The 26721-nt window shown below is 40.0% G+C and overlaps 2 protein-coding genes across 2 annotated transcripts in view; both read right to left on the reverse strand.

The window, feature by feature from the left end:
• The window catches only part of pik3cb (phosphatidylinositol-4,5-bisphosphate 3-kinase, catalytic subunit beta), a 56225-nt gene extending 46199 nt beyond the window's left edge, over positions 1 to 10026 (reverse strand). The window contains exon 1 of the mRNA XM_030743827.1: positions 9780 to 10026. The gene's annotated coding sequence lies outside the window, so the exon portion shown is untranslated. The remainder of the gene's footprint in view (positions 1 to 9779) is intronic.
• A 13228-nt stretch (positions 10027 to 23254) lies between these two features.
• Positions 23255 to 25256, reverse strand: foxl2a (forkhead box L2a). The gene has a single exon (XM_030743829.1). The coding sequence runs from the start codon at positions 25007 to 25009 to the stop codon at positions 24098 to 24100; it is 912 nt and encodes a 303-aa protein (XP_030599689.1). The 5' UTR covers positions 25010 to 25256; the 3' UTR covers positions 23255 to 24097.
• Positions 25257 to 26721: the final 1465 nt, after the last annotated feature.

Raw genomic sequence — 26721 nt, forward strand, 5'->3', positions numbered from 1 at the left:
ATTTTTAGCACTCCCCAAACCAAGTGTGGTCTGAAGGGACATTACATTTGACCATGCGTCATCACTGCCTCACCGTAAACAATAGATCACTGTCTGTCCCTTTCTAAAAACAATACACACCCACTCATTAGCACAGAGGGATGTTTATGACCCTCCATCACAGAAAAAACACAGGACACACACACATGGACTGAGTTTTTTTTTTTTTTTTTTTTTTTAAATAGTTTTTATACTCAAAGTTGAGAAAAAAAAGTGTTTGATAAAAACTCAGTCAGTAGATGTCTTTGAGGTGTCTACTCCTGTCCTTTAACCACTTCTTCCAGTGTTCCCCTTTACTTAGCTGCTTGCTTCAATCTCTATTTATAGCGGCTATTTGTGAGACTGCCCTCAGGTGGGTGGTGTGCAAGTGTGTTTGTGTGCATTCTCAAAAAGTTTCTCTCAGACACAGTAAATCAGTTACTTGCCTGTCTGCCCTGACTGAGCAAAGGTCTGTCCCTGTAGCTCACACATTGGCACAACCCGAGTCATAACAGATACTCAGTGACCTCTGAGTGAGGTCAGTTAGTTTCCAGGAGAAGAGACGCAACAGAAGCAAGAAAAAGATTTAAAGAGAGAGATACTCCTCTCTTTAATAATGTAGAGAGTTTTGGTCCCAAGGACACGGTGACATCATGAGGACAGCAGGAAGCTGGAAGTCACCCTTTTGCAATAAAAGGCAGTTAAGTGATGTGATGATTTGTTTCTCAACAGATTTTGCACAAAACCAGCTAGGAAAAAAAAAAAAAAAAGGTTATGACAGTGCCTAATAATTGTTCCACATTTTCTCAATTTTCTGACAACACTACAGAAATATTTTACAGATTATATGCATATGTTTAACAGCTGATAAACAGAAACCCAAGTTTCTTACAGGGCTTACAATTCTCAACAGTTTTCAGCTCTGCATGGATGTGTGGGTGAGGGAATGCTGGTAACATGTGGATGCATCGTGTCTGTGCATATTAAGAGATCACAAGGCTCGATCTGTGCTCACTACAGTCTGTACACGTGTCCTCAGCTTTTGCAGACATGGACCACTGCTGTGATCAAGTGTTGCCATAGAGCTGTGAGGTTACACTTTTGACCTCTCAGGTAACAGATTGGTAGCTGGAGCCCTCCCAAGGGTGGCAGCACAACCCAACCCTATGTAAACAGCAGCAATCACATGTGCCTGGTTAATTATAATAATTATACTGTTTATTATAATTATTAACTTATTGTGAATATGAATTCGTTATCACTCACCTGAAACCTAAAAGTGAGCGATGTTACTGTAATCTGACCACTTTTCAGTAGCGAGTAATCTAAAAAGTTACTATTTCCAGTCCAGTAATCAGATTCAAGTTACTTATCCAAGTCACTGTGCGTTAGTATTTGTCATTTTCCATAGTAAAAAGAATATATTTTTGCTTTCTTCTTGTGTCTTGGGTAGTGACCGCCTGACCGATGCAACAATTAAGTCATGTTTTCAGCATGAGGACAATAATACTACGCAGCGGCACAAATGTAAACAATGGAGGGAGGAGCGAGATGCGCGTTTTCCAGCTGGAAATACAGGAACTATTTTGAGTTTGTGTCAGCTAAAGATGACAATATCAAGGTTCGTTGTACACTATGCTGGCAACAAATTGCTATCTAGCTTCAAAAACACAACGTCAAATATGAAGAAACATTTGGAGTCGCAGCAGTTACTTTTTCAAGGTAACCCTGCCATCACTGCTCATAACTTCAAACATTACTGTGAGAGAAGGCTTAGATCATCACTCCAACCTGAAAACCTACCAAAAATAAATAAATAAAACAAAATAAACTGATGGACAATCTAAACCTCCAAGTTCTTCTATGAAACATATCAGCTCCTGTTTTCATGGTCTTATTGGCCCCCAAACAGTTCATAATACTTCAGCTCGACACCTACAATAACATTCAGATTTACATAAAAATGTCATCTTAAACAATATGCAGTCTGACATCATAAATTCAATATATTATCAGTGCTCCAGCTATTTATATGTAGTGCAGTAATGTCGTAACAGATAATTAAATTTTCTGCGTAGACGCTCTTATTATTGGATGTGCTATAAGGGCAGACAGTAAGAAAATAAGCAGCCTTTAATTCCTGTTTGAAATGAACATTCACTCAGAGTCAGGATTTACTAGAATTGAAATGTACCAACACAGCTGTCAAGAACATTTTAAAAACAAAATTAACCAAGTCACAGTGTAGATATCCCCATGTTTTCATATGTGCAGTGTCTAGCCAGCAGAGGTGGGAAGTAACGAAGTACAAATACTTCATTACTGTACTTAAGTAGATTTTTCAGGTATCTGTACTTTACTTGAGTATTTATTTTTCTGACTACTTTTTACTTTCACTCCCTACATTTTTACACCAGTATCTGTACTTTCTATTTGTTACATTTTCAAACAGACTCGTTACTTCAGGTTTAACACGTCTGAGAGAATTTTTTTATTTCCGGTCACTGCGCCGTCAAACATCAAACCAATCTGAGTCTAAATGGTGGAACAATAACACACAAGAGACAATCGCACTGGCGTGTCCTCCACCACTGGGGCTTATTGCATACAAAGAGATTAAAGAGGCAAAACCATATAATTTATCATTTATAACACTATAATCGGGGGTTACAGTGGGCCGCAGATGTTCATAAGTTGTGCTCGCGGTACTTCAGCATCCTGGCTAGCGCTACTGAAGAGGAGCAAAAATAAAGAGTACCGTGTGGCAGGTAATTTTAAATGCAACATTTCTAAATGCTCAACAAATATCAGCAAACACAAAAAGTATCTGCAGTTTGTCACACAGTGTGTCTGCTAGCTGAAAGAACAGCTGCTGTATTTCCAAGGAGAGAAAAGAAAAGTTCACAAAAAGATGTAAGAGAAAGAGGACAGGAGAGGAAGAAGAGAGGTAAGGACTGCAAAACAAACTGAGGCAGACTAACTTTGTGTAATTCTAACATTCTAACAATGAAAATACTGCAGTGTAGTGCTTAATTAACAGGTCAGTTTGCTGTACCGTATTTACAGCTCTGTGTTGGACTGGTGCACAGAGGCTGTGTTCATGGTTAGAGTTACAGGTTACATCAGTGTAGCAGAGATGAGCTGTGTTTGAATTCCCTTTCACAGCTTGTGTTCTAACAGATTCAAGCTGAGTGCATTCATTAGAATTAAAATTTTAGATTGGAATAACGTTTGTATTCTCATGTATTATTTTAATATTATTACAATAATACATAATGACGTTCAGTTTGCTTTACACAAAAATAGCTGGTAGAAACATCGTCCGAAGAGCTTTTACTTTCTTACTTTGAGTACATTTCAGAGCCTGTACTTTTTTTTTACTTTTACTTAAGTAAAAGAAGCTGAACCAGTACTTCAACTTTTACCAAAGTATTTTTTTTAACACAAGTACTTGTACTTCTAATTAAGTACAGAATGTCTGTACTTTTACAACCTCTTCCAGCCAGGAATGTGCTCCACAGCTTATCTCAGATCAGCTTTTCATTCATACTAACCCAACATCATCAAGCTTATTCTTTGCAGGTATGTTAGGCAAGTGAGCACTTCATGAAAAACACTGGTTACAAAATATATTACACCAATAGTGATCATTTAGACACAGCTTTACCCATTTCTGCCCATCTTTGTATAAATAACTAGCCTAAATGTAAGGAGATCACATGTTCATGCTCCTGCATGCATGAGTGTTTTCACTGGCTAAGCAATGGTGCATAACATGCTTCTTCTATGTGATGATCTGTGATGCAGATCATCTGAATTCTTTAATGACTAACAAAGATAAATGCAAGAAAACACCAGATTTAAATTTTTCGCTAGTTATTGTTTCTATTTTTTATATGTCTAGTTTTCTGACAAATGAGCTTCCGAATGCAATTCCATTTAAAATTTCAAGTCAAAGAAGTCATGCATCCACCCCAGCAATACAGCAGTCTCACGTAAGTATGCACCTCCTATGCATAACTTGACATGAAATTAAAATGTGCAAGTTTGCTTATAGAAAAAGATTTATGTGTGAGTCAAAGAGTGGAAGGATTGTGTCAAATCTTGAGCTGATTCATGGCACTTGACAGTCAGATTTAATAAGGCTAAATATGTCTCTATCCACCCTACATCCCACCCCCACAACCCAGAATTGGATAAGTGGTAGAAAATGGATGGATGTCTCTAACCACATATGTAAGTGACCACATCTGCCTTGGGTACAGACAGATTTATCTCTCATATTTCAATCTGTTCATTTCTTCCCCCTCTAACCCTTTCCTGCTGTCTTCCTTGCATTCCTTGGCAGGTCCTGGCCTGCTGTGCAGCAGAGAGGAGAATTCCAACAGGCCACTTTCACCTCACAGTCAGTCACATTTCTAGCTGTGGCAATTTCTATTTCTATGTATAGTTTTATAATGAGCAGTAGGGAACAGCAAGCGGAATTGAACAGTCTCTCTCTCATTGCCCATAATGGCTTCAATAAGGCTTGTATTATGCAACCCTGATCCTGAAAGCTAGCAGACAAACTGACGAGGCACAATGAACACACCTACTCACACACAAATGAAAGAAGACTACATTTATTGGCTGCCTTACATGCTGCTCTCTGAGAGGATGTTATGCAATCCTTACACTGTAACGAAGGCGCATTACTTTAAAAGTATAGCAGCAGGAAGTGTCAAAGAGATTGTGAGGGGGGAGACACAGACAGAGAGGAAGAAAGGGAAGATAATGGGGATGACATGAAAACTGCAAACCACAACTGTGTAATCCATTTGAAGAGACTGCTAATAGAAAACAATTCAGGATGCAAAAGCTTGGCTTACATAATAATATATGACCATCCTGTGGAGGTGAGGTGGGGCTTGTAGTTGTCAACAATTGATTGTTTAACTACACTGGTTGACTTAGCAGTAAGTTAGCTTACTTTAGACTTGATGGTCTGATAGTGCTGAGGTTGTTACAGTTATGTTTTTAATGAAGTCTTATGTGTAAAAACAACTGTGGCTTTTCCACATATCAGCTAATCTTTGGGGGTCTTTAGGCAGTTTGGGAAGAAGAAAGCCTGAATATTTTCATTCAGGTTGCCATTTTAATACTGGTGTATAAAACTTTACTTTATACAGTCTACTACTATATAAAATATGAGTGACAAATTAAAAAGATAAAAAATGTTGAGATATCTTAAAGTAAAATAATCATGATCTCTTAGTAGTGTTTTACCACCAGGACATCTTTAAATATGCCTTGGCATTGATTCTACAAATTTCTTGAACCACTGCAGGGATGTAGCTGATTCAACCAAGAAATTCTCCCATCATTTGGGGTTTTGTTGATATTAAAGTGCAGCATCTAAAATGTCAGAAATGGTGTCAAATCTTACAGGGGTGTTCAGTGAGTTCAGATACAGTAATGTCTTAAAGACAAAGACCTGGATGGCCTCTAATTTCCTGCTTCTAAATTCAGATAGAACCGAGGATATTGTACCCTGTACTAAAAATCTTAGAAACATGGTGTCTAACCAGATACTTACTCTGGATGGCATTACTGTGGCCTCCAGTAACACTGAGAAATCTTGGCATCATTTTTGACCAGGATATGTCCTTCAATGCACATATTAAACAAATACACAGGACTTTTTTTTTTTTTTTATTGCATTTGCGCAATCTTCTCTAAAATTAGAAACATCCTGTCTCAGAGTGATGCTGAAAAACCATTTCACGTATTTATCACTTCTAGGCTGGACTATTGTAATTCATTATTATCACATTGCCCTAAAAGCTCCATGAAAAGCCTTCAGCTGATCCAAAATGCTGCAGTGAGAGTACTGACAGGGACTAGACCGAGAGAGCATATTTCTCCCATAATGGCTTTTCTTGAAAATAAACAGGCTCATCTTATCTTAAACACGTCATGGTACTGTACCACCCCAATACAGCACTTCACTCTCAGACTGCTGGCTTACTTGCAGTTCCTACTGTACTATACTTGAGAGTAGAATTGGAGGCAGAGCCTTCAGGTTTCAGGCCTCTCCTCTGCGTAACCAGCTCCCAATTTGGATTCAGGAGACAGACACCCTCTCTATTTTTAAGATTAGGCTTAAAACTTTCCTTTTTGATAAAGCTCACAGTTAGGGCTAGATCAGGTGACCCTGAACCCCCCCCTCAGTTACACTGCAATAGGCCTAGGCTCCTTGGGGGGGCTCCCATGATTCTTCACTAATCTCTTTTCACTCTGTATGTTTATATACCACTCTGCATTTAATCATTATTATTCATCTCTGGCTTCCTTTCAGAGCATGTCTTTTGTCGCCCTCCCCTCACCACCCATGGCAGACGGCTGCCCCTCCCTGAGCCTGGTTCTGCTGGAGGTTTCTTCCTGTTAAAAGGGAGTTTTTCCTTCCCACTGTCACCAAGTGCTTGCTCATATGTGATTGTCTGATTATTGGGGTTTTGTCTTGTATTGTAGGGTTACCTTACAATATAAAGCGCATTGAGGCGACTGAGGTGATTTGGTGCTATATAAATAAAACTGAATTGGAAACAGTGACAGTAAAGGTCATAGCATCTGGTTCATCATTTTCATTAAACCAGTCAGTGAGCCCTTGTACCCTACTGAATGGGACTTTGTGATCCTGGTAATCACCAAACCCAGCAGGATAGAAATGTTACACCAGCAAAATGCTCCCCACGCACAAGAGTCAGTGGAGTCCTTCACTGTAGCAATCAAGACTTTTTTTTTCTCCCCCTTTCGTATTACCACCCAGCTCTTGCACAAAAAATAAATAAATAAAAAATAAAAAATAAGGCAGTGAACATTAATATGATGAATTTGAATTGAAACAATGACTTGAGAGCTTTTTCACACTGTTCACACACTGTGGATGCAAACATCCTGATGGTTGAAAGTCAGCATTTTCACCTCACTGTCAATGTTTTGCTTGAAATCCAACTTGGTGGCGTACAGCCAAAGCAATGAAACACACCACTGTCTAAATACTTAGACTGCACTGTGTCCTCAGTTCCACCATGCTGCTATATGCCAGTAGACCACGATGTTCTGGTGTGCACTAATCTGAGTGTTGAAGTGCCACAGATCACTCTGAAGAAGCTATGACAAAAAAAAGATTACTGAAAAACACACTGCTTTTATTTAAAGTAAGTCTGGCTATATGAGCCACAGACACACATTCTTCCTTTAAACTGTGCCTCAGCTTCACCACACCATTTGTCACTGGGACCTCTAATTACACTCGTTCCATTTGTAGTCCACCTGCCTCTGCCTCCACTTCACCCATACACATTACTATTCATCATATATTAATCAGCTAGCTAAATCCTCCCAGAAAAGGGTCTTAATGTACAGTAGTGTTTATTCTTGTAAGTAAAATGATGTGTGACACAGGCGCCACCAGAGTTGCAAAACTTTTTCCCTTTTTGTGAAAACACTTGCTTAGAATTCTGCTTTCATTTGCGCCCCCGTTTCTCAGGGGCCTGCTTTGGGACCAAATCTGGCTTGGAATAAATAGCTGCATTGTTGGCTCATGTCTGTGGAGTGACGTCAGTTAGCCTTATCAGTGTTCTCCAACTTTACCTCAGAGGGGACCTGACAGCAGAGCTTGCCCAACACCGAGCAGCCAGGACCACTGCCCATTTTAAAAAATATCAAATGCATGAACTGGGCATAACGTTTCCCAGAGTGGCACACAAGCAGCAAATACTGCTCAGCTCCCCTAGGGAAATTATTTTCCCCATTTATAAAATGTGATGTAGCTCCAAGATTTACACTCTTCAAAGTTTTAGATCTTCAACTGTGAGCAATACACTGCAGCTGTAACTGTGTGCAATACACATACTAGCCCCTCAGTCAAGAACCAGGGTGCACCATGTGCAGGGTTTACATTTTCTGGAAATCAAACATGGAATTTGGCATTTAAATTTCTGGATAATCTGAAAAACTAAGTCTTTTGCCTCCAAATGCCAGGAATAATAAATGACTTGTGGCAATGGGAGAAAACATAGGGCAAGGAAGCACACGCCTGTCAGCAAAGCTGCATGGTTGGTTCATCTGTTGTGTTGCCAGCTGATTACCTAAATATACAAAAATTAAGCTCAAAATCAAACCTTAAGAATTAGCAAAAGAATATGTGGATATATATGGATGTATGACTTTACTAACACAAATGTGCAAAAACACACAAAAACAGTCTGTCACCTCATACAGATCTCAGGTTCCTGAGCAAGAGGGTTACTGGTTTACTAGGAATGCTAAAACCTGAATGAAAATAATTCTAAGGAACTAGCACAACTTTTGAGTCATGCATTACACTTTCAGTAGACTCAACTGCAATTTTCTGCATCCTCTGGAAATACCAGGATTTCTGCATTTATTACTAAAATATATAGTCTGCTCTTGGTAAATCACAGTGCAGGCTGGAAAAAGTAAAGTGTGTCTTTAATTCAGTAACTGAGATCATCAACAGTGATCACTCCCATCAGACATTTCCAACTGCTTTTAACACTTTTATGTCAATACATTTTGGACCAGTCTCCTCCTACACACCGTTTCAGCTTATTAATATTTCAGGAATGTTTTATTAAGCAGCATTTTCCAGTCATCACACGGTGGACTTGCAGCCCTACAGGCCACAAGTCCAACAAACACCTGACTAAATAACAGTAGTCCAGAAGGTCACCAGCTTTTCCCAGCGTGTACAATAAGTGATAAATACTCAGCTGTTTTCCGATTGTGCTTGTCTATAATTGTAACTTTCATGAAGACTTAATTTTATTAAAACTCAACCCAGCAATTTCGCAAACACTCTTGGAACCGTCCATCGGGTAGACATCATCTCAACAGACCTCATGTTCAAGCACTTAAAAAACAAACAGACAGACAGGTGTTATATCAGCATCATCCTTTAGTCTGACAGCAGCTGTACTCCACTTACGTCTATCAAAGTACTGACACAAAAAAAAAACAGAAGCTCATTATGCTTATGGCAGAAAAGCTGACGACGTGAATTACTCTCCAGAGTTTCACATCCTCATTACTTGGCTCTGCTGTCCGTTCATTTCTCAACAATGAAATACGCACAGCTGCAAGTTGCACAGTGATTATAGATCTGTTAGAGCCGAGGGCAGGTCCTGGTGGTTACCTACTGAACCAAACCAACAAAATGGCCAAGCATCAAAGTCCCTTTAATTAAGGAGTAATCTCTCCGGAGTGCCTCGTCCTTTTCTCGTATGGTGAGGGCACATTAGAAAACTAACGTGTTAGTTGTTTTGCTTAGAGGCTGAGATCAACCGCCCCTCAAACAGTGTCTGAATCTTTAACACGCCAACAAGGTCTTCTGGGAACATTAGAGTAATATTTCAACTGTGGTCGTTATTCCGCCGCCCGTCACACCTGGTAGGCTGATTAGTTAGCTTTAATAGGTGAAGAAAAATCGATGTGCTCAAAATCAGGGTAAATGAACACCTGACAGACTATACTGCTGGTTAAATGTCGACCTTAAACGTGGCTGCTGCGCTTAGCTGAAGTTGTTAACGTTCTCCATGAGAGAGCTGGGATTTTCATACATAACAAGCAGCAATAAATGCAGCGTTAGACTGATTGATGAGCCGAGTTTAGCGTGATGACGTCCACACTCCACGAGTGGAAAAGCGCACTGCAAAAAGAAGTCAATTTTTTTTTTTTTTTTAAGAAGTGGGACTTACCTTCATTAAGTCTCTGCTGTGAGGTCGTTAAAAATGCAGCGGACACGCAAGAACAGCTGAAAGTTGAAAGTACTGCTTTAAAACCTTCACGACAGAGGAGTCCGCGGAACTAACAGCACCGCTCGGCAGTCTCTCCACGAATAACACAGATCCCGCAGGTGGACAGGAGCTCTATGTGCTTCCTGTTTGTTTCAGAAGGTGAACCACCACCACCGCTATTCCTGCTTTTCCCTCCGCCGGCTCTCCCTCCGCTGGCCCTAGTAAGCCCGAGCAGTAAAACAAGAACAGGACATCCGGTCAAAATGCTCAAGAATAAAAATCCTATCGACAGCAGATTACGGTTTGCTGCCACGTTTGTGAATTCTCGGGGAAATTCAAATTTAAGCGACATGTACTTTAAAATTTAGACAGGGCGTTATCTATAATGGAAGGTATATATATATATATATATATATATATATATATATATATATATATATATATATATATATATATATATATATATATATATATATATATATATATATAAATATAAAATATAATATATAAAAAGTTAGATAAGCTATAATTTTATAATTATTTGGACTGGGAGTTCCAGTTGAGTTTAAAATAAGATAAAGATACAGAAAAGGAGCTCATGAGCTCTGAGCACAGTCGGTTAAACAGCACCCACTGACACAATATACACGGCGTGGGATCTAAAAACAACAAGAAACTCTTCTTATCTCATTTTTCCTTTAAATGTAACATGCAGATTTTGCATGCTGATGTTGCAGGCTGGAACTTTTTGTATCAGACATGATGGCCCGCTGTATGCAATGAATGAGGGCTGTTTATCCCCAGGACCACCACGTATAACCTGGTACCTGTTGCCCTCCTTATGGGACCTATGAAATTCAAACCATCTGAATGTGGACTTCACAGTAAATTCAACCTGATGATTCAGATCAGGCCTATACAGCTACTATAGCAGCTGGTCACAAACTACACGTAACGACACGGTGAGGCTTTTATTTTGAAGGCAACATCTCAGTCATTTGGTCTGAGGCTTCTGTGATGCAGTCCTCCGGATGAGCTGTGAAGGACACCAGGCTTTCCACCAACAGCCGCATACCGGCAGTGCAAAACCTGTAAGAGATGTCACAATATTTCATAACATCCTCCTTGAGAAATAGCCTGCCGGAGTGACTGCAGCCTATTAGGCAAGCCCAGCATTCAAATCCCTCATACAGATTGTGAACAGGTTCTATACGACTCTTTAGCCGTCACTTATTTTTATGTGGCCCCTCCTAATAATCACGTTAAGTGAAACATCGTTATTAAGTAGTGTCCCTTTTCATCGGTGTAATCTTTATGAAACCTGCACAACTCTACAGCACTGTAGTGGCAATAAAATGAGGAGCTTTGCTGCCATCTGGCGAACAAATTGTCATAAACCATAGTTAGTGCTTTGTCCACTAAACCAAACTTTGGGACCAGATTCTAACAAACTAAATGTGGAATAAAGAGGAGACACCGTGTGACCTTACTAACACTGACAGGCTGCATGAAACTGGGATATATCTAACTGATAAACCACATAAACTATGTGTGATTAAAGTTATTTATTTAAGTTATTTTTGAATTCAAATAAGACTATATTTGACTTGAATTCAATTTTCCAAACTTCTTATTGGCATAAATGGAAGCTTAAGTTCGTTTTTGAGGTCTTATATAATAATCGTTGTACATTTTCCGTTATAATATTTGTTGAGCGTTGAAAATGTTGAAAGAAATTCATTAAACTGAGTTGAATAAATATAATTTGTAAGGAAAATTAAATTGATAAAATAAATTATGACTAAAATTCAACAATTATTATTATTTTTTTTCAATGACTACTAAAGCCAAAAAAACCAAACAAACAAACAAAAAAACAGTATAAGGTGAGGCATTTTCTTAGCTTCTAAAGGCAGCGTGCCAGAAAAAAAATTGAGTTCCACTGGTCTAAAGGTTTGTCATCAAAATAGTTCAGGGTTTTGAAAAACACAAATCAAAAGCACGTTTTTTTTTTCTTTCTTTTTTTTTTTTTTTTAAATCCCTTTTCTTGGGCAAGTAGCTGACTGCTGATCGTCTCACTCAAGCAGTTTTAGAGATTACCTTGCATATTTGACCACTTGCCCTGAGACTTAAGAACAAAGCTACATTTTAAAATAAATTTACAAAAATGATTGTCCCTTAAAAATACTGACACAAGCATGGATACACGTTTATACCATAGACACAGTAAAATACAGGTGCCACCAAATTGGCCATATTAACATAGCAATTTTGGTTAGCTCACCCAGTAAGCTTGTGATTGTGGGGTTATAGAAAATGCTTTTTTTTTTTTTTTTTTTAAATATGTAGTGTATTTTTAAATATCAGGTGCATTGTGAAGTGGTATCTGTGTCACTAAAGCCATTTTAAACATTTTCTCTGGGTGATGTGCATCCTGTGAATTATTATCTGCTGGATAGCTTGTAAATTTGCATTCTTATTCAAAAGATGACTCGGGAAATCAAGAAAAAGAAGCGAGTGAAGGCAGAGCCAAGGATTAAATGGTGGAAGTTGAAGAAGGAAGAATGTTGCACAGAGTTCAGGGAAGAGATGTGACAGGCTCTGGGTGGCAGTGACGAGTTACCAGAAGACTAGGAAAGTACAGATGAAGTGGTGCAGGAAACTGCCAAGAAGGTATTTGGTGTGTCCTCCAGACATAGGAAAGAAGATAAGGAGACAGGAAAGTATTCAACGGAAGAGGTTGGCAAGGAAAAGTGGGATAGTTGGGGAGATTGAGAAAATAGGCAGGAATGTACAGAGTGTAGGCATACAACAAAGAGAGCAAAGAAACGGCGTAGTGAGTCGTACATGAGGCTGGATGTGAAGGAAGGCGAAAAGGACTTGCGTCAAATGGCTAGGCAGAGAGATCGAGCTGGAAAGGATATGCAGCAGGTTAGGGTGATTAAGGGTGGAGATGGAAATGTACTAACAAGTGTTGGAGAGATGGAAGGAATACTTTGATGAACTGATAAATTAAGAAAATGAGAGAGTGGATGTAGAGATATGGAGATGTCTAGGAGAGAGGGCAGTGGACTTTTTAACCAGACTCTTTAACACATTCTTTGAGAATGAGAGGATGCCTGAAGAATGAAGAAGTGTACTTCTGCCAATTTTCAAGAAAAAAGGGTGTGCTGAGCTGTAGTAACTACAGAGGAATAAAGTTGATGAGCCTTACCATGAAGCTATGGGAAAGAGTTGTTGCAGTTAGGTTAGAGAGGGGTGACAATCAGCGAGCAGCAGTATGCCTTCAATGCTGAGAAAAAGCACTACAGATGTGATGTTTGCTTTGAGAGTGCTGATGGAGAAGTACACAAACGGTCAGAAGGAGCTGTACTGTGTCTTTGTGGATCTAGAGAAAGCATAGGGTACTAAGAGAGGAACTGTGGTACTACATGAGGAAGTCAGGGGTGGCAGAGACATAAGTGAGGGTGTGCAGGACATGTATGAAGACAGCGAGACAGTGGTGAGATGTGTGGTAGGAGTGACAGATGGGTTCAAGGTGAGGGTGGGATCACATCAGGGATCAACTCTGAGCTTCTTCTTTTTTGCAGTGGTGATGGACGGGCTGACAGATGAGGTCAGGCAGGAGTCTCCGTGGACTATGCTGTTTGCAGACATCATTGTGATCTGTAGTGAAAGTAGGGAGCAGATGGAAAGAGCCTGGAGAGGTGGAGGTATTCACTGGAGAGAAGAGGGATGAAAGCAAACAGAAGCAAGACAGAATACATCTGTGTGAATGAGAGGGAGAGACCGGTGGAAAGGTGAAGCTGCAAGGATTAGAGGTTGTGAAGGTGAATGAGTTTACATAACTGGGGTCAACCATCCAAAGCAATGGACAGTGCAGAAGGGTGGTGAAGAAGAGAGTGGAGGCAGGGTGGAGTGGGTGTCAGTGGGGTGATTTGTGACAGAAGGATAGCAGCAAGAGTGAAAGTGAATGTTTAAAAGATGGTAGTGAGACCTGCTGTGACACTGACAAAAAGACAGCGGACAGAACTGAAGATGTTCAGATTTTCATTGGGAGTGACCAGGATGGACAAGATTAGAAAGCAGTACATCAGAGGGACAGCTCAGGCTGAGTGGTTTGGACATGTGCAGAGGAGAGATAGTGAATATATTGGATAAAGGATGTTGAATATGGAGCTGCCAGGCAGGAGGAAAGAGAAAGGGTGAGATGGAGCCAGATGATCACTGTGATGATCCCTAAAGGGAGCAGCTGGAACAAGACGTTAAAGAGAATATTTTACAGAGTGCTGTGCAGAAGATAAAACAGGTAATTTTCCTATTTGTTTACTGCTATCTATATCTATCTATTTCTACTGTATCTACAGTAGAAATTACTTTATCAAATTTAGAGGTTATTTTTATGATTTTCACTATGTCTTTAGTTAATCTGTAAGGATACAGTGAGTCACTTTTTTAATATTAATACTTGATTAAGTTATGGATTTTAATTGTTGGTACTGGAGGAATTATTCTCCCCAACTATCACAGTGGTTAAAGAAACAGCTGAAATCAACTTAGCCTCCTCTTTACTTGTACCTGCCTACAGTTAGGCCAAAAGGCGTTAAAGTTCACTAAAAACTAAAACAAAACTCAAATTATAGATGTAAAAAAAAAAAAACCTTAATGGAAATAAAAAACACAAACCAAAAAAACACCAAAAAACAAAACAAACAAACAAACAAAAAACACAAAACAAGAAAAACATAATGAAAACATGCAAAACAAGTGGTGCCAGTGTTGTGCCAAAACATGATCATCTGCCAAAAAAGCAATTTCCGGTATTTGCCAAATAATTATATCCTGCATTCAAATAACTTTAACTGTAAATAACTTTTTGGCCCATATCTGTGAAATACATGTCAAATATATCCCTCATGAATGATATTAAGTAATTCTGAGCCATAAACAATATTACCGTCACAGGGTAGAAGCTGTAATCAATTTCTGGCAAACAAACTTATATATATTCTTTATTTATCTCAGTAAAAACTGTTGCTGACATTGAAATGTCTTTTAAGAGAGATATGGCCAAGAGGGCAGCAGAAATTGCAACAAATATAACATAATAGTTCTTTAAATATATCTAAAGTGACAAAAAAAGACTGGATTGATGATAATGTAAATACAATAACACAGACTCATAAAGATACTTGCAAAACAGGTTATTTCTTTATTTTATAAACAAGCCCTCCATAAATCCTGTTGACTACAGCCTATTTACCAATATAAGCAAGGATATTACACATTAAAAACATATAAAAATATTGGAAATAATTTTTTGGTAGACAATCAATTTTTGGCACAACTCCGGGCACAACAAACCCGGGCCCCGGCAGATGTTTTAGCTGATTTGAACCCTGTCACTCTCCATTGAATCACTGAGATAACAGAGAGGTCCTCATGTTCATGCCCACAATTTTCCTTTGACCTTTAACTTGACGTCACAGAGACTGAAACTTGTCCAAGCTTTTTTAGTAGTTACATCTATGGTGTGAACTTGAACATCCAAGGTGAGATCGTTCTCGAATTATCGTGTTCACAAGATTTTGAGAAAAACTTGGCCTCTGACCTTGACCCAATTATGGCAAAAAATTTAATCAGGTGACCTAGGGGTCTCTGGCCATGTTTCGTGCACGTTTTGCATGAATTAGACACACACACACACACACACATACACACACACACACACACACACACACACACACACACACACACACACACACACACACACACACACACAGAGTCTGCTGTGGTGCGACTCTTTGTAAAGGCATTCTTGTGCCACAAGGCGGTAGCAAAGAACCACACAGCAAACTTCTCCAGAAACTCGTCGGTTTCAGAGACGAATCAACGGGGGGGGGGGGGGGGGGGGGGGGGGGGGGGGCTAAGGCACTGCTTAAATTCAGTGAAAGCTGAATTACGGTATTCATTGTCACCACACGATGGGCCTGCTTTGAATTATTTAATTAAGTAGTTCTGCCTGGAAGTATATGCTTAAACCATCTCTCTGGACTAGGGTTTAATCCCGAGATCCGGGATTCCCGGGAAATGCGATCAGAACCATTTCCCGTTTCCCGGGAAACGTTAGACGGGAAACCGGGAAAAAAGTCGCGCGCGTCGATTTGACTTTCAGAAAGAAAAGAAAGCTTCAGAATGTTAAATTTAAGGAAATGTTGAGAGAAGGGTTCGTTTAATGCGAAAAGCATTACTCTTCATTTCAGGCATGTTCAGCCTCCGTTTAAGGCTTCAGCTTCATCTCAAGCGTTTTAATAGAGGTATTACACAGTTGTGCTTTTTTCCTCTTTAATTTGTTGAAATCGTAGGCAATGTGTTTACCCTAAGGTATTTTGTATTATATAATTTTATATTATTATATATTGTTATATTGCATTATATAGCCTATAAAATATGCCTGCCCTGAACAATAAAGAAATATCTGTTTAACTTCGAGTGTTTCTTTTCCTCGTTTGCAGCCGCTTACTAACAATCATGAATTAGGATACGGGCCTAATGTGTGAAGAAATTATCATGAAATAGATTGCTTTAACATATTTCGCTTTTAAAATGGAGTTGAGTAAAATGTATATTTTTTTAGGCTATAAGGATTGGCCAGTTTTTCAATAGACGATTCACAGCGAACCTACTTTAACCCTCAGACACGGTGTTATAAATTTGCTGTTGCCAGAATGGCAATGACCAAGTCGTAGTGCATTACTCAAGGCCCTGTGTTATGCCATATTATAGTGTAGTACGGTAGTTAACTTTTCAATGACTATTACAGCGTTCCACTGGTGGAGATATAGCCCAACAGATGTCGCCACGACAGCGCAAGTGGCTGAGCCTTTATCAATGCTGTGGAGATGAACCGTATTGTTTTGCACCAGCAGTTGTAAAATATCTTGGTATAATTCCATGTACAATGCAGGAATATTCGAATTATATTTGTTAAGGGAGTGTTGAGGAACGATACAACACCGCATAGCTCGAGCACTCGAATGTCGAGATGTAGGTTTTATTGCGTTAATCAAGCCGACGTTACCCCCTACTGGGCATAACAGGACATAGCTGGAAAGCTACCTCTACAATATCACAATAGGTTAAGGCCGACACAGGCTACAGAAGGCCTAATTAAAATAAAAAAATAAATAAACTTTTTCCCGGGATTCCCGGGAAATGGCTCTTCATTTCCCGGGATTTGATCCATGTCATTTTCGGGAAAAATATTAAACCCTACTCTGGACCACTATGTTTGGTGGACCTCATTAGAGATGTAGAGGTTAGTCATGTGCCATGCGTATGACCTGTGGTGGGCAGGGGTAAAAGGCTCTCCCTCAGAGTTCCCCTCATAATGTTCTCATTGTCTGAAATTTGCTAAACATAAGCTGGGCTCAAAGGGAGCAGCTTATGCAGTGTAGGTTTGGGTCCAGCATGCTTCCATTACTTCTCCTCTTATTTGATTAAGTGTACCCTAACTCAGTCCAAACCCACACTGTGCGTAATCTCATCACGGATGATAAGCATGTAATAAAAAACATATTTAACTTGAAAGGGTACCTTATATGAATGCGTATAATTATGGATATCCAAGTATGATCATTTGTTTAATTGTGAAGCCTTGCCAAGAGGTATGTAATTGCTTGAAAGCAATATGGCTGAAACTGGTTGGCGGGGTTTGAGATGTGACCTGGCGTCGCGTTTGGCGTGCACATAAAGGCGGGGCCAACTTTCCTTTTACTTTTGCATATTTAAACCAAAAAAAAAGGGGGGGGGGGGGGGGGGGGGGGGATACTTATTTTCACAAATCTTATTATTTAGAGGAAATTCGGCGTTAGAATGTGACATTGCAATACACATTTGTTGACCAGCACTACGATAACAGCCCAACTGACTGAATCATCAGTTTAAACGTAGGATGTCTCGTTAATCTCATGCAATTTGTATCCTAACAGGCATCCTGAGAGTATAAATTTGAGAGCATTCAGAAGATGTTTTGGTTTAAATAAGCTCAGTGTTTGGCATTCATATCCGTATGGGGTTTCTATTACTGATAGTGGGCTGATGTATAACTGGCTTTCAGTGATTATATGTCTCACACCGTCCCCAGAGGTCGGTCAGAGTCTGACCATGAAGTTGCACTGATTTATTATACAGCCTACAGTTTGAGAAGAACAGGTGCTGCCCCTTAATGATCCCAGCGGGAATTTGCTTTCGTCTTTGATTAATTGGAATGTTAACAGGAGAAGAGTTATCCTAATAGCTTCTTGTTGCCAACCCTGCGGAAGTTTTTAGAGGGGCGAGAAAGGAAAACGCTTTAAAAATAGACTCCATCAGAGCACGCTGGGAAAAGACCTGCCATTTAAATCCCGACAAAGCAATTTGCAGCTCATAATCAAGGGAACGGAAACGGTTTATCGCATTTCCCTTTACAGTATAAGCTGGCCAGTTCCGCCACATTCACGGCAGAAATGAACATGAGCCAAACGCTGGTAAATCTTGATGTTTGTTTGTTTGTTTTAACAGGTCAGTTGGAGCATAACCAGTTGCTGCTCAGAGGTGATGTTGCATTACAAAAACAGGGTTGTATGATATGAGTTCGTGATTACCTGGATAAAGTTTGAGAGAATTTATCATATAAGAAATGACTAATTAAATGTTTGTAGAGCCTCCAAAGTGCATTAACACAATATTTTATTTAGCATAAAGCCTGCGTATTTGGAGACGCTCTTTGTCAGCATCTCACCACCTCTCCTCTGAAAGCCTGTCAGAATCGTGACCCCCCACCCCTCCAGACTGAAAGGATGGAGTGTGTGTGTGACATTTGAGTGGCCCGGTGGTGGCTGGAGGGTACGCAGAGGTCAGTGCGTGATGATTTTGCTCTGTAAATGGATGACTGTCTTTTCCTTGAATAGATGAGACTCTTGTGTATTTATAGACATGGTATTTCTAGACATTTGGTGAACCTTTGTTGCCCACAGGTCCAGTTAACAAACGCGCGGTTCCTATTTATAAACTGTGGCGGTATATCAACATACACTATTACAATTATTTTGGTTTATTAAGGAATTATTATATGTAATCTATTGTTTCGCCGAGTTGTCATTAAGATAGGGATCAGCAGTCACTGAAAAACATCACGTAGATCACCGTGGCAAGTTGGAGATTCACCAGAGGACGCGGTCGGAAAATAAACAACTCTAAATTAAGTCATGGCGTAGGATCAGCACAGATATGTGGCAGACAGGCTGAAACTTGGAGTTTTTCTACTCTAACAAGAGATGACGAAAAAAAAAAAAACCGCATGCTGATTGGAACAATTGCCGGATTTTCTGCGAATCAAATCTCTGCATATTTTCCTGTTTGGAGCAGATGTATACCAAACAGTGGTGACCCCCACTCTCCTTTTCAATGGGTTCGGGGTGATGTGCGCCGCTTCTAAGTGGAAACTGTTGCTCTTCAATCTCAAACATTCGCCAGAATGCCAGGAATTCAATTGTGTGCAGGCATTGGGAAACCTGCAACCTGCGTGTGACTTGACCGGCCGGGTCGCATCGCCGAAGCCCCGTGGAGCATGCAGGCTGTCATACCCGGAACGTGTCCAGGTACGCTCCTGCGTGTGTGTGTGTTTGTGACGGGGAAGAAACTAGGGTCAAATGCGTTACCTCTACAATGAGTTGACCTCATTCGTCTTGTTGATTATAATCTGTCATCTCTGAGAGCACAACAAAGGATACAATCATGGTTATTCAGAACGCGCTCTGCGGAAAAGACGCCTGAAAACAAACCGCACATTGCGCTAAACCTTTTCACCTTGTGGAGAAATTATTGATGATTGACAGAAATATTCGCCTATTGACTACTGAGAAGTATTTTAATAGTGTTGGTGTTGTTGTTGTTGTTGTACAGTCACTAAAACATCATTTTGCCTATTAAGGTGATACATACATGTGTCCACACGGCTGTTGTCGCTATGGTTAAAATTTTGTCTTCAGGTATCACCAGCTCTAATATCACTGTAAATTCTATAATTATTTCCTACAGGGACATATGGATACGTAAGCCTGTACTAAAGAGGTGTAAGGACCTGGGGGAAGTTGCGCTTAAATATTTGAAAAATACTACAAACTAATTCATTGTTAATTCGCCAGTAATATATATTATAGAACTCCTAAGATCAGTGTAAAAGAAGACTATATTAAAGCCGGCTTGTGTCGCCTCGGCTGAACCTCTGCTGGCCTTATCTGTCTCAGCCCCCCCGAGACATCCTGTATGCAGGCCCATTGTTCGCTGAACTGACAACCTTTCTGCGCAAATGCACACCTGCCGCGCCCGAGTATATTCGCGGCTTTTACAGAGGAGGTTTTAGGTCTGCAAATTTGACTAAAAAGTGTGTGTGTGTGTGTGTGTGTGTGTGTGTGTGTGTGTGTGTGTGTGTGTGTGTGTGTGTGTGTGTGTGAGGGAGCGAGATAGGGTGATAGGCTATATGTTTACTTAGCATATAGCGCAGAGCAGCTTGTCGGCGAAGGGACTTTTACATTATAAATATAAAGTGCAAAAGCAGTTGTGATATAAAGTAGACCCATGATAATAATAACACTAATGTAAAAGAAAAAAAATCTGACATTGTATCAACGAGCAACATGTTTCACTTTCCTGGTTTTAAAAAATAAATACATAAATAAACGAATAAATAAAGCATAAAAGCTGCCGCACCGAGTGCTGTATTCCAGCTTTAAATCAAGAGGAGAGAAATGTTAACTCCATCTCTGCCTCTACAGTTTATATAAAGGGGTGCATTGGTCGAAACACTATTTCTTGTTAAAGCCCTGTATTTATTATTTTTGGAAGCTTGTTTAGAATACAGTTGCCTTTCAAAAGCTCCCTTATCTCCTTATTGTTTACAAAACATTAATGTGAGGAAGCTGAGAACGTACACAGCTACATTTCAGGCTGGCCTCGACGCTCCCTCAGCACACAGGAGGATGGAGAAGTGTCTGTGTGAGTCTGACTGAGGCCCGGCTGACGGCATTTTCATTCTGTGTTTCTGTTTCTGTAGCTGTATACAAGCTTTGGGCAACAATGTTAAGCGCTCGTCTGAGCTCACTGATCCATGACAGGTGGCTGCTGCTGAGCAAGAAGACACGCCGCTTACAGTAGAGTGTTACACAAATTTATCTGTGATTAGGACTTTGTACAAAATTTGTCTATTTTGATGAGCTGAAGTGCTGTTTTCTCACTGGATTCTTCAAGTATTTAAATAATAAACGAGTAACAGTTAACATGCGCCTTGTGCTGATTCCTGTGTCTGACGGCTGGAATATGACACACACACACACACACACACACACGCACACACACACACACACACACACACACACACACACACACACACACACACACACACACACACACACACACACAAACAAAAAGGAACGAACCATTAGCCTAAACATTAATAGATGCTATCATTTCATTTTTGTAATTAATTTGGTAATCAATAAATGACTTAAATTACCAACAGCCCACATACATTTTGTATCTATTGCAATAAAATCATTGCTTACAGTTAAACTTCATGCAAACCTAATTAATGTGTCGCTCAAAGCTTTCGTTTAGGCCACCGATGTTCTTCGCAGCAAAAACAAAACAAAACGTTCTCGAGTGTTGTGCGTTTTTATTTGTTTGCGTACTGTTTTGGAGGATTCATCGTCCCTGTGACGAACAGCGGCTGGAGAAAGGTGAGTGCGTGGATACTCCTCCCGTGGTGCTCCAAAGCCATGTGTTGGAAGTTTGTCATCTTTGAAGGATAATCCAATAATTTATTACCTCGCTCGCCGATAGGTGGAGGGAGGTTGTGTTTTCGGTCCGGTTGGTCTGTTTGTCTTTTAGCAGGATAACTCAAAAAAAAAAAATTATGAACGGATTTCGATGAAAATTTCTGGAGCTGTTGGGGTTGGTACAAGTAACAGTTTATTAAATTTTGGTGGCGATACAGATCACTCTCTGGATCCAGGAACTTGTAAAACGATTCTTTACCGAGCGGTGCACGCGCTCTACTCAGTGCCCTTTTAGTTTATTTAATAAATAATATTGTGTAAATGACCCGCCGATTTCTTAATAATTCATTGTGAATGATAGATTTATGGTCAGACATATAACCCCAAAATGTCGATGCTTTGTGATAGTAGCAGGGGAGAGAATCTTCTCTGGTCCTTTGGGCTTCATGGAAAATTTATTTTAGTTCAGCAGTCTCACAAAAACAAAAAGAAGCGAGGAAGGAGGAGCTGAATGCACCCCACTTTCACCCTTCAGAGAAGACTGTCAACAGATGGAAATGTTTTTGTAAACTACCCTTAGGATGAATGAACTCATCCTCGGTTTTTATTTTTTCAGTCGTGGAACGGGTTACTATTACCGCCTGTGAGACAGTTTAGCACTACATTATTAAATTTATAGTTCCTTAATAAATCTGGTTAATTTCATATGTTTGTTTTGTTTTGTATTGCTTTAAAGCGTGTCTTGTCTGGTAGCGTTTTGCAGTCAGAAGCATGATCTGAGTGCACTGTTGTAACAAAATATTTGCTTTCCCAAGATGAGCGCTATTTTATTTTATATAAGTTAACTGCATCCCCATTATTGTTTTGTTTGATAGCAGTTTTCACATCTGCAATTAAAAAAGAAAAAAAAAACGAAAAAAACAAAAACTAATGCTGTATGTCAACTTCAACATCAATATTATCATTATTATTATTAATATTAATAGTAGTAGTAGTGGGCTAGTGTTAGTAGTGTTGCTGCAGTTATTATTTAGAGAATGACTATAAAAGCATATTTAGAAAAATGTCTAACAGAAATTTATGATCATACAAATCGGTTTATACATATATATATATATGTCTTCTTGAAACTAGACAGTAAAAATACGAGGACAGTTACTTCCGTGAATCGAGGAAAATATATAAATATTAACTCTAATACCCTAACGTGTCCTTAGAAGTACCTAGTTAAGAATGAGTCATAATCTTCCTTTTTGTGTTATATAACCTGCAGATATAGGTCCTCAGCTGGAAAAAGAAAAAGATTCATCTAGTCACAATAACTGAATAAATAAATAATTTTTTAAATGTGCGCATATATATGTGTGTGTGTGTTAGTTTGTTTTTCAAGAGATATTGAGTCCGACGTTCAGCCATTTTTATGTAAGCCTATCCTCAGCCGACCCCACACCGCTGTTAAGATTATTTTCTTTCCTGAGCAAGCCGTGAAAAAACTCCTGCATCATAACAATGTGGCACGTCCATGTTGTGTTAGGTTCACAGATTTGTTTATTACTGATAGCTTGTCTACTGCCAGCAGTGGTTACTAAAGCATACAACAGATTACTTCATGACCACTGGGTTATTTTAAGAAATACAAGTTTATTAAGAAATTGACAAACCTAAAAAAAAAAGAGGGGAAAGTGCTAATTAAAATGAAACATGGCCCCAACATTAATGAAACATAACTAATCACATTTATATATATAAAAAACGATATTTAGAAAGATGAACAAAACCTGACACTGGCTGGCATCATTTTGGAATTTACATCAAACATACATGTAATCAACAAGTATGAAAAGCCCTGAATTGCATTTTTTGGTAGTTTGATGGATCTCTACCTACACCTTTTAAGCCTAACAAAGTCCCCAACTATAGCAGGAGGTGAAGTAACACCGTGCAGGCCTTTCTCGGCGCATGATACTAAGAAAGCCAAAAATTAGCTCTTATTCAATTACACATTAAAACTCTGACTTCATTAGGGCGTCAGCATTTCTTTCGGCAATAAGCCGAAAAGAAAGTTGAGATAAGTCGTTACGCACACCAAAAATACAGCTGGGGGCAGCAATGGCTATCCCTTGCAAATGAACATTTTTTCATTTCACGATTTTGATTACAATACCGAGTTATGGCCATCAGTCCGAGTGTAATACAGGCGCACGAAATGGCTCCCAGAGGTTGTGCTACCTGATGTGTAAGCAACCGATGACTTCTTTACCCCCTGTTTCCACTTCATAAAACTTTCTTAGCATCACCATATATATATCTCCCCGTCGGCATATTGGATGTCAGCTTGGAACCGAAGAGAGCTGAGTCAGAATGGTCTCTTCAAAATACTGTTGGCTCTGTTTTGAAATCACAGGAATTATCTCTCTCTCGCTCGCAGAGTCTTCATTTTTACACGGACCATTTGGTAAACTTTTAAATATCAATCCTCGTGTGTAACGCCGAGTGTTTGGTCTCGTGTTCCCAGTATGAGCAGTGCATCATGGAGAGCTCCGCAGGCTGGCGGGAGCACGCGAACTGAAGGCCGGCTCCGTTACTGGAGGAGACCGGAGGCGGTGCCGCGGTGGCAGGGCTCAGCTGCTGGGCATGATGGGGATGGTGATGGTGACTCATGCCGTTGTAAGAGTTTACCATGCTGGGGAGCGCCATGGTCTGCACCCGGGAGTAAGGGTTATAAGATGAGGGGGCTGACAGCCCCTTGACGTTCACTGGACTCACGTTGCCGCTGGCCATCTGACAGGATGTGTAGGACATCGGAGTGGGCGGCTGGCCCAACGACCAGGAGTTGTTCATAAAGCTAGACTGCAGGTACTTGGGTGGAGAAAGGTAGCCATAGCTATCTCCTCCGAACAAGGCCTTCCCCGGCTGGAAGTGCGTTGGTGGGGGTCTGAAAGGCCGCTTCATCCTGCGGCGTCTCCTGTAGTTACCCTTCTCAAACATGTCCTCACAGGCTGGGTCGAGGGTCCAGTAATTCCCCTTTCTCTCCCCGCCACCCTCCCGCGGCACCTTTATGAAACATTCGTTAAGACTCAGGTTGTGCCTGATGCTGTTCTGCCAACCTTTCTTGTTTTTTTCATAGAAGGGAAATTTGCTGATTATATACTGGTATATGCCGGACAGAGTGAGGCGCTTCTCGGAGCTCTCCCGGATAGCCATGGCAATGAGCGCGACGTAGGAGTACGGTGGTTTCTGGGACGGATCCGGCTTCTCCGAGACTTTGTCCTGCACCGGCTCCTCTTTTGGCCGCTCTTTCTCCTTGGTCGTGTTGGTGTCGTGGATCATTAAGGCCATTGCGTCATCCTCCGGGTTTTGGTAAGTGGCCATCATTGCGCACACCAAAACAAACAAGTCCAGTCCAAACTTTGAAAAACCAAAACTTTTGTGGCGCTCGTCTCTCGATCAGCGAAAAGCTGCGCTGCAGAATCTCAGCATGGACAGTGAGTCGAAAGCTGTCTTCCAAATTGCGCACGGAGAAATCTTAATTGTAATTTTGCGGCTCAGTATGTGACATGCACCAGACCTTCGTCTCTCTTCAGCTGGGATTTTTCTAAGCTGGTTTCTGATGGTCGCGCAACCCAAGTTTTGGACTCTGAGTCAATAAGTCCAGCCCTTTTCCCTTTTTTTTCCAGGGCCACTGACAGGCTGCTTCTGCTCCAGCGCGCTCCGCGGAGCGACGTAGTGCTTTGTGATTTGTGCGTATTTTAGTTCCGCCTTCAGTGGTTCCAGTCAATGAAAAAAAGGAGCTCTTCTTCACTTGTTGAAAATTGTATTAATCAGACCAGGGTCAAAATAGTAATAGCAGTATGTGTATTAAACACCTATTTGCACTAAAACACAGGCCTACAACACTGAAACTAAAGATATTAGTGAATAATAAAATATGAAAATTCAACGAAGCGTATATTTACAATTATAGACAGTAAATTTGTTGCTTTAACACAATTCACTTTGCTGTTTGGATTTAAAATAAGCAAGCTTTACAAAAATGTAAGAAAGAAATGCCCTGGAATATTTCCACACAAATAAAACAACACAAAATTGAATATTTTGAAATAAACCTATTTTAATTTTAAAAGTCATTCGATTGACTATATTTGCACTTTTCCACGTTTGAATGCAAAGTATAAAATTAACAGTTTCTACAAAAAATTTTTTTTAAACAACTTGTGCCATACTTGTGCCAAAATATATAATTTTATCCAAATGAGCCTCACATTCTCAACAAAGTCAGGCACATTTGTAAACGGCTGCAGGGTCCACATAATTCTTACAAAATCCGGATTTCTAGTGCTGCTTAATTAGCTCACAGTGGAGAGCGAAGTGCATGGTGAAGTATACATTTCTCTGGCCACCCATGAGGGTCTCCTCGGCTTTCTCTGGGAGTGTATTTCCGTGCTTTGGGAGTCTTTGCAGGTGGAACAGCATTGCCATGTGTGTCATCACCCTGCACCCAGTCTGCAGCCAGTCTGCAGCAGCTGAACCTCGGTGAGAGCCAACCATCTCTCAACATGCAATTACCACAGACTCACACTTTCAAGCGTTACGACGCGATGTTATTTCTTGTTCCAATGTCTTTTTCACGTGTTTACGACGGACAACACTTCCCGATAAGCTCTGCGCCGCTAATATAGGTTTGTTTCGCGAGTATTTGGCTTGGTTAAAACGTGACATCATTTGGTTTGGTAATTAATAACACAAATCATTTAACAGAAAACATCTAGATTTACTTATATCTGCAGATCTGTAAAATCATAAGAAATACTTATGCAAAAAAAAAAAGAAAAAAAAAGAATAATAAATAATAATATCAAACATGTCTCCGTGTAATCACTTTTAGTTTTTAATACCAAACGTTATGAATGGATAGTAAGCTACACTCTATTTATGTATTTATCCTTGTTTTATTTGAAGGCATTGGTCCTACAGAAATATGTGGAGTGGTTTGCAAGGTTATGGAAATAAAGTAGAAACCACAAAAACAAACCCCTTTGTCCTAGGCCGCTAAGTGTTTAGGTTTACCTCGTGATTTCAGGAGTTGT

The sequence above is a fragment of the Archocentrus centrarchus genome, chromosome 13, assembly GCF_007364275.1.
Source record: "Archocentrus centrarchus isolate MPI-CPG fArcCen1 chromosome 13, fArcCen1, whole genome shotgun sequence".
NCBI lineage: Eukaryota > Metazoa > Chordata > Actinopteri > Cichliformes > Cichlidae > Archocentrus > Archocentrus centrarchus.

What these genes read in the sequence shown, in the direction of transcription:
- foxl2a (XM_030743829.1), bottom strand. Translation starts at nt 25,009, where the DNA reads ATGATGGCCACTTACCAAAACCCGGAGGATGACGCAATGGCCTTAATG.